At 47.7% G+C, this 9,033-nt stretch overlaps 1 protein-coding gene across 1 annotated transcript; it reads left to right on the top strand.

Annotated features, from left to right (window-relative positions):
* The first annotated feature begins 441 nt into the window (after positions 1-441).
* Positions 442-9,033, top strand: CXCR5 (C-X-C motif chemokine receptor 5). Its single transcript, XM_014893534.2, has 2 exons — positions 442-759; positions 5,846-9,033. Exons 1-2 carry the CDS (start codon positions 721-723, stop codon positions 6,920-6,922), a joined length of 1,116 nt encoding a protein of 371 aa, XP_014749020.2. The 5' UTR covers positions 442-720; the 3' UTR covers positions 6,923-9,033.

Raw genomic sequence — 9,033 nt, 5'->3', positions numbered from 1 at the left:
CTGCTGCTGTGACATCACTGAACAAAATGCCCATTTCTCCGAGCAGAGAAAATCTTCATTTCCTATCTTGATTCTTTGTTGCTCTTGTGAAGACAAACTGCCCAGCCCCTGCTAGTCCTGCTCTAGACTTGCAGAGCAGCTGCCAAGGCTTTGCTTTCCTGTGCAAGCCACCTCACACTCCCCCAAGCCCAGACGAAGGGTGAAGCAGCAGGAGATGGCACAGAAGACAACCACAAGTCACTGGGGTTAAAGCAGCCAGGAGGACCCCAAGCAGAGGGCAGTGATCATACAGACCATACCCATACTTCAAAGTCCTGCACAGCTCCAGAGAAGTGCCTGGATCCAGGTTTCTGGTAAGGATGGTCCATGGCACAGAACTTTTCAAAGCCTTTCGGACCACCTGGAAAAAGGACAGCTGTGGGCAAGAACCCTGAAGTTTTCCAGGGAAGACATAAGGATGATCTGGATCTTCTGTGATATGGACCAAAGGAATATGTACTCTTCAAACTTTGCCTTAAAAATCAACTTACAGCACTAGTAAAAAGATGAAAATCTAGATGCTAGTCTTTATATCATCAGTTCACTCTATGCCTGGAGCTCATTTGCCTTGCAAATACTCTGTTTTTTGTCCCTCCCTTCCCACTTAAATGATTGACTTCACCCCAGAAAAGAACTTTTTTAGAAATTTCTGGAAGAGAGACAGATCCTGCCCCTCAAATCATGGGGCCTGTCAGCTACTCATCAGAGACCTATGACTTGGTAAGCTGGGCCTGGCTTTGCTTGATAACAGGGGTGGGAGGTAGTGGTGGGGTGGGCTGAAAGGCCAGGTTTCTGGTCATCTGTCTTCTAGCCCTCCTGTTGGCAGAGGCAGAGCTTAAGCCATTTCTTATGCCAGCATAATCAGTCCTTGCATCCCTTAAGTCCAGACTTGACCACAAGCACAAGGCTGTTGCTTGCAGAGTGTCAGAGTAGTGTGGCTACAGCCACTGTAATCCAGGGATGCAGGGTGTTCCATTGGGGAAAGCTGCCCGAACCTGTACTGGCAAGCACTAAGCCCGAGTGCTGTCCTTGCATGAGGACACAGACCAGAGTGTCTGCAAAGGGCCAGGTGACTTACCTGGAGAGCAGGGCTCCAGCAGTCCCATCCTGTGCTGCCAGCTTCTCCCAGCCTCTGCTCCTTGCTGCCCTGCTGTCTGCACAGCCACTAGCACAATATAGGCATAAACACTTACTCTGAGCCAGGCACCTTTTGCACCAGCCTTTAGTGGTATAAATGACTGTGTACACAGTGTGCAAAGCTCTGTACACCTTATCTGGTCTCCTTTCACAACTGGAATACCCAAGCAAACCCAGCCTTCTGTGTGTGTGTGTGTGTGAAAACCCTTGGTATAACGACCCTGCTTGCTTGCTCCACGTACAAGCTGCCATACATATGGCTCCACATACGTACAGGCTCCACATACATGCTGCTGGAAGGGGAGTATGCAGTATATTTACAAGAGGAGAATTTTAAAGAGAGGAAGATAAATTGCAAGAACTTCTTCTAACAGGGAGTGATAACACTAGGTATTCTATGTCATAGTTCTCTTCCCAGCCTTTACAAGTGAAAAAGAGCAGCTGCACCTTTTAGAGGATGTTGTGCTATCCAACGGGAAGGACGCAGTAGCATTAGCATTACCCTGGTTTTCAAATATCGCATCTCAGAAGTTTTAACTACAGTGGCTCCCTGCAGCAGACCTCAGCATTAGTTATTCCAAAGAGAAATGTTGGATTCAATTGTTACCAAACTTTCTTTCTCCTCTTTTCCTACACACCAGAAGAGCAAGGAGATGGAGGAGCAAGCTCTGTCCTCCTTACTTCTTTTCTGATTCATCCAGTATAAAAATCCTTTGCAAATGGTGGTCATTCCTTTAAAAGTTTTTTGGAGAAGACACTTCTTTCCCTGGCCTCTGTTGAAGTTCAGTGGCAGCACTAAAATTGAGAGGTTAAAACCAAACTCAAACTTTTATCACCTCCTTTTCTTTGCTTACAAAACTTTCCATAATCCTTAACTTAGTGATTTTATCTCTGCTGTGAATTATTTTACATCGTAAAGGAGACCCCATGTGAGGGGAAGGGAGAGGGTTTCAAGGGGGAACCCAGCTGATTTTTGGACTAAACGCCCACAGTCAGGTGCCACAGTAGAAAGAGTGTTAGACCTTTTCTCAGATTTCTGCAGTTGAGAGTTTGGCATATGTTGTTTCCCACCTCTGTTTCCTGGCAGCTTCCCAGATTTGGTTCCCTCCCTGTTCCAGGGTGGCCACAGATATCACATGAGCATCACTGTATTTGCTTTGGTGGTGCCATATGTTGCTTTACTTATCCTCAGTGCTTGTAGCAGCAACCTACCCACAGAGATTTGAAAAAAAAAAAGGCCTCCAAAGTGTCTTGTCAAAGTGACAACACAAACCCTGCCTTGTTTGATCAGGGGATTTTTTGATCAACTGAGCAATTGTGGAAGGAAAAATGATGAGAATGTTTGCACCAAAAGGGCATTTTTTATCACACAGTATACACGCAGTACACACAGTATTCACACAGTGAATACAGTGAGGGCGTCACCTAAATTTTGATACCATATGAGACCATTTGACTCTAACCTTGCAGAAAAGTACCATGCCCAAAATGATAACCCTGTTTGTCCATAGCAAAAATGCTTTGCCTGCTAACCTTCCTCCTCTGCAGACTAGACAACGAAAAACATAGTTGCAGAAGAACCACTGAGATCTACACCAGGTTCCCTGAGGTTCCTCAGGCCAGTTTTCATTGCAATGGGATCAACGTGACTCAAGAGCGTAAAGGCACCTACACTGCAGTAACATGGTATTTCCACAGGCCTTGGTCTTATTCCTGGATTTCCCTAGTTCAGCCCCTGGAGAAGTCATGAGCAGAAGCTCCATCAGTAGATTGTACTGATGTGGGCAATTACAGTTCTAAGGTTTTGAGAATGAAATGTGCTGCTCCCAGCCCTGGCATTGACTAGAAAGGAATGATTCACATGGAAAATCAGTAACAGTGCACGAGCTGCTTCACTTCTGCAGCCAAATATTTTGACTGCTGATAGTTGTGCAGAACTGGAGAAAAACAGCTGACACAAGGAGACCAGAATAACACTGTGATGCAGGTTATAGGGGTAAAGGGATCCCTGAACACAAAGCACAGTGGAACGGCTTTCCCAGGCATGCACTTGACTGCTATATTAGAGAGACACCACTTCTTTTCCCACCTCTAAATTTGCTGCAATTGTCATGCAGGAGACCTGTACAAAGGTCCCTCTTCATGCACACTGTTGACTTATCCCATCCCAGATCAGGCAGCAACCCACTTCCAGTCCCAGAATTGCAGCAGAGCCCCCAGAAGCCTTAGCTTGTCATATTCAGTGCATCTCCTGCAGCTCTGGTCCCTGCCCTTCCTGTCTTAGCTCGGACTCTGATTTTTTCATTTTTTGTCTCCAACTCATCTCTGTCCTCTTCTACCCACATATGCTGATCTGCTCAGCGATGCAGGCAAGGACAAATCAGACACAGCTCTGCACACACTTCCTCTACCCACAGTAAGTGGTTTACAAAAAGAGCCCTCCCTACCTGCTCCCCATCAGCAATCAGATAGTGTCGGATAGTGGCACTCAGCCTCTGCACTTCCGGCTCCAAATACAAGGTGATGCTGGAAACTCGCCAGCAGCCAAAGCCACTGAACATTGCCCAAGCTGCCCATCCACTGCCATCGATGCTGCTGGCATGGCTCCAAGGGAGGACTGACACTCCAGCCAGCAAACCCAGCCATTTTCCATAATTTCGTTTTTCCCTTCAAAACTGGAATCGTCCAACCTCTTCCCAGTGAAATTTCCCATTCCAACATATAATCTGTTCAGGGTTTTTGTGACTCTGCAGAGTCACCTGCACAGCCTGAGCAGCCTGGTTTGGTCACTACATCAAATAGCAAAGGTTTTTAGATTGTTTTGCTTTTTCTCAGAGAGATTCAAGGATCTGGCCTTGGCCAACACATCACAGATTTCTGTGTATTGGTAACTCCTCTTGAAAGGTCTGGGTACAGAGTAGGCAGGAAATACTTTCAAGCTGGGGGGGAAAATAACCGGGAGGGATTTCTTAATGCTTTTGTCTTTAGCAGCAATCTCTGATCTCCAAAATCATACCCTAAACCAGAAAAATAAAAGTTCTTTGGTAATACAAAATGCTTCTCACCAAAGGGTTGCAGCCCTACAGTTACATAAACAAGAGCTAGGCAGGGTTATTCCACACTTTTCCAAATGACTTATTCAACCTCCTGCTGTCCACTGCTTGGGGACTGCCTGCACCAGTTTTCTGCTGTATGAGTTTGGTAATGCTCCGTTGGCTTATGTCCCGTTAGCATGGCCAGGCTCCTCTTGGAACCATGCAGATGGTTTCAGCAGTAGAGGAGTGTTAGGTAAGTCTTGCTGCTGCCAAGTGACCTCTTTACCCCCCACAGTCATGTGCAGAGGCACCTAGTGCATTACCCAGGGAAAGCTGCCTGAGAAAGAAGAAACATAAATCACCCTTCCCTAGCTAGGCACAATGCAAGACTCCAGGCTGGTCACAGTAATTTTGCTTAATAGCCCAGTGGGTGAGCAAAAACCCCCAAAATCAGGTCTAAAACTGTGTAAAGCATGGCTGGTATTTTTAGACTGGAACTTTGGCTGACAAGGGAAGGAGCAGCAGGTGCAAACAGCTGCAGCTGGCAGTGAAAGGTATGAAAATATTAGCAGAGACTTCCGCTGTGGTCAACATTGAAGTCTCAGCACAGGTCTCCAGAGAGGGTGTGGGTGGGAGAGTGCAGGGTGACTGCTGCTGAGTTCTTCCCAATTGTCGCTAAATATTCAGTTTGCCAGAAGCCTCCTCCACTGCTCTCTTTTTGTGCAAGGGCAGCTGAAACATGAGCACCATCCAGGGAGCTCATCCTGAGCAGAATTCCAGCTTCCCAGCACTCAAGACTTGCCCACAGCTTCAGCCCAAATACAGGCGGGTCAAGAAGATACAGCAAGCCAAGGGCGAATCACATCTGCAGCAGCTCTATTGCATTTGCCTTACTGGCAAGTAATTCAGAACTGAAAGGTTTATCAACAGAACAGATTTCTCTCTCCATCTTATTCCTGTAGCTATGACACCATAGTGCCTCAGAGGCTTTCCTCCCATTGTGTTGAACAGCTGCCCCACACCTTCCTCTGAGTGTGTGGAAAGCGATCTCAAAGGACAGCTCCTGCTGACCCCACCTCACCCTGCTCTGTCATAGGCAGCTCTCAGGCCTCTGAGGAGGAGAAGGAGACAGGTTCACTGCACAGAATTTGAGGTACAGGTATGCTGTGTGGTGAATCCTACCACCTTTATACATGACAGCAGGCAGCGGGCAGGACAGGAGTGGTCCATGTCAGAAATGGGTGGGAAAAAACGGGAAAGCTGGTAGAGGAAAGGTCCATTCTATGTGAGAAAGCACATAGAATTCACCAGCAGGTAACTTGGCAAGAACCAGAAGATGAAACTGATCATCTGATTGGACACCAAAACATCCCCAAATACTCCAGTTAAAGATTATTACATACCGAGCAGCCCTCACTGTCCCAGATGGAGAAAAACCTCTCCACCTCCTTCTGCACCTCCTGGCAGTGGAGGGGCCTCCAACGTCATCACACTGCAGACAGCATCTCCTCCTGGTGCAAGTGGGCTGCAGGACATGGGGGTGCTCTGCTCTAGGTCTGCCAGGTGCAGCTGAGGGATTGGGTTCTTGTGTTCAGAAACTCCCCTCCACTAACAAGACTCTCTCTGTTCCCCAGAGCCAGGTGGAGCTGAGCGGTTACTATGAAGCTGAGAACACCACCCCTTCTTTGGAGGGCTATTTTTGCTTCAACCCAGCCTCATCTGTGGTTGGCAACCAGGGAGACCCCTTCAGAAAGGTCTTCATGCCCCTCATCTATCTGCTGATGTTTGTGTTGGGGACTCTGGGCAATGCCCTGGTCCTGGTCATTTTAGAGAGGTTCAAGAGGTCTCGCACCACCACAGAAAACTTCCTTTTCCACCTCACCCTGGCCAACGTGGCACTGTTATTCACCTTCCCGTTCAGTGTGGTGGAGAGCTTGGCTGGGTGGATATTTGGGAAGTTCCTCTGCAAGATTCTCAGTGCTGTCCACAAGATCAATTTCTACTGCAGTAGCATGCTGCTGGGGTGCATTGCAGTGGACCGCTACCTGGCCATTGTCTATGCAATCCACACCTACCGCAAACGCAGAGCTCGCTCCATCCACCTCACCTGCACAGCTGTCTGGCTCTGCTCATTGCTTCTGACTTTACCCGATCTCATCTTCATGGAAGTGTGGACAGACAACAGTAATCACAGCATTTGCTATTTTCCAGAGGTTGGGATTGATGGAAACAATGCGTGGCTGGCAACACGCTTCCTCTACCACACCGTGGGCTTCTTTGTGCCTCTGCTGGTCATGTGTTACTGCTACATGGCCATCATCCGAGCACTGTGTCAGTCTCAGCGCCTGCAGAGACAAAAAGCTGTCCGTGTGGCCATCCTGGTCACAGGCATCTTCCTCCTCTGCTGGAGCCCATACCACATCGTCATCTTCCTGAACACACTTACCAAGCTAGAAGCCTTCACCAAGAACTGCCTCCTGGAAGACCGGCTGGACACAGCCATCATGGTGACAGAGGCCATCGGCTTCATACACTGCTGCCTCAACCCCATCCTCTACGCCTTTATTGGGGTCAAGTTCCGTAACGACTTCTTCCGGATCCTGCAGGAGCTTGGCTGCATAAGCCAGGAGACCCTGCAGGAGATCCTGGAGGTGACAAGGAAGGGCAGTGGGATAGAGTCTGACAACACCACCTCCATCTCCACTTTCTAGCTGGGAAAGGCTGCCTGCAGGGCAGAACTGGTCTGGATCTTTCCTTCCCAGTGGCACACTTGCTTTGGTCTCAGTTACAAGTTTCACAAGCATCCCCACAACTTTGTTCACTCCTCAGGAAGCAGGTCCAATAGCCACCAAACACCCAAATCCCATCAGACTCCTTGCTTGGCTCTTTCTGGTTCTCATACTTGTAGAGACTCACCTGGCAGTTGCTGGTGAATGCTCGATGTCTGATGGTCACTCTTGTTGGGCTGGATGAACTCGAGTGGGTTGAACCTGACACTCCCACCTCTCCCTTGAAAAACTTGACTGCAGGCATCTTGTGCACAAAGCCAGGCACAGGACTGGGGTGCCAGGGTTAAGGAAAAAAGTGCAGCAAGTAAATGAGTCCTGTCAGTAAGCGGGTCTCCATTTCACTAGCTCAGGTTGGTACAGACATGCTCAAAGGAAGCCGTGGGACTCAGTGGCCATAGCAACTGGAGAGATGCAGGTAGGACTGATGGGGGCGGCGAAGTTCAATCCAATGGCACAGGCATACAGTGCTGGACACTCTTTGACTGCAACATTGTCCTCCTACTGCGTGACATCCCCTCAGCCAGCCACAACACATTCATCATCCCAACACAGCTTATGCCAGGAAGTCCTCCTGCAGATGGAAAAATTTGACTGTCGTCACAGACTCCTTTCCTCATACCCGTTGCATCCTTCCCTACTCATTTGATCTGTTTTACTGCTGTTATGACTTCCTGTGTGTGGCTGCTGAACTGAATGCCTGACTATGCAAAAGTTTTCCTTTAAGGAACACCATCTGAGGACATGGCTTCTTCTTGTGACTGCACACAGGGGAGAGAAACTACACAGCTTTGTAAGGCTGATGGTATAACTTTTATTTTTTTTTGGCAGCTAGTTGTATGGCTATTTATGAGTTCTGAGAGCAAGGAGACCCACTGCCCCAGAGTAAGGGATAATTTCTCTTTGCTTTTAGCAAGACTAGAGGAAATGTGGCATTTTGCTTGGCACTATGCTTTCTGATAGTTTTCCTCCACCTGCACCTACGGGGTTTTCAGAGATTAAGTGCATCCAGGTGAACAGAGGACAAACCTCGGTGGTGATCTTGCCCTGAACTGCAAGTATGCAGAAACTGCTCAGATCAGGGCAGCTTGATGATAATTTGGTTCAAAATAAGAGCAGCATCTTTCCCCATCATTAATTCTTGCACTGCAAGCTGGTGTGTGGGGAAGCCCCAGCAGAGACTCAAGACAGCCTGCTGCTGCCTAGGAGGTCTTGTCACATTTAACGTGGCAGCAGGCCCACAACACTGCTCCATGACATTTCTGTTCCTAAAGAGTGCTGCGGCCTGAACTGTAGGAGAGCCATACATACCAATGTCACATGAGCACAACCCTCCTCAGATCTGCTCTACCCATCACCTCACATTTTAAGCAATGTCAAAACAAAGTTAGCTCTCCTGTGGCAGCAGGAATTTTGTGCTGACTTCACTTCTGAAGCTCATCCCACTAGCAGGGAGCTCATCTCAGGTACTCACAGTACTCGAGGGCCCTGCTAAAAAGACTAGCCATTATGGAAAGGGGCCACATTACCTCAGTCTGACTCGGGCAGAGATCTCAATAGCTTGATCTCATATTGTGACTTGAGGAGAAAACTCACCTAGTATAAGGCAGTCCACCATTTCCTGCAGCACCGCATCTTCAAAGATGAAACTTTCAAGTAATGGTGATTGCGGTTGTTCAGGCACGTACATGCAGCAGAGAAGGGCAAGTCTCTTAAGCCTGCACTTGTGTTCTCCACGGTTGTACCAGTGAGAAAACCCATTGCAGATGCACTGTAAACACCTACCTAGCAGGTTATGGTGACAACTGTGTTTCTACATGAAAATGTTACTGAAAAAAATAATAGTCAAAGTGTAAAATTCTTACAGTGGTCACAAAGTAAAAAGAAAATCTGCACTCAAATGAGAGTGAACAGATTACACATATATTGTTACTATTGTTACTATAGCTTTACTAAGCACTGGTATGTACAAATCTTTAGGAAATTTTGATGTAAGCTGTAATAAACAGTTGAATAAAACACCATCTTCTCATGTA

Source organism: Sturnus vulgaris, chromosome 23 (assembly GCF_052056855.1).
Source record: "Sturnus vulgaris isolate bStuVul1 chromosome 23, bStuVul1.hap1, whole genome shotgun sequence".
Lineage (NCBI taxonomy): Eukaryota > Metazoa > Chordata > Aves > Passeriformes > Sturnidae > Sturnus > Sturnus vulgaris.
The sequence above is the reverse complement of the archived record's forward strand: the minus strand, read 5'-3'. Positions and strand labels throughout refer to the sequence as shown.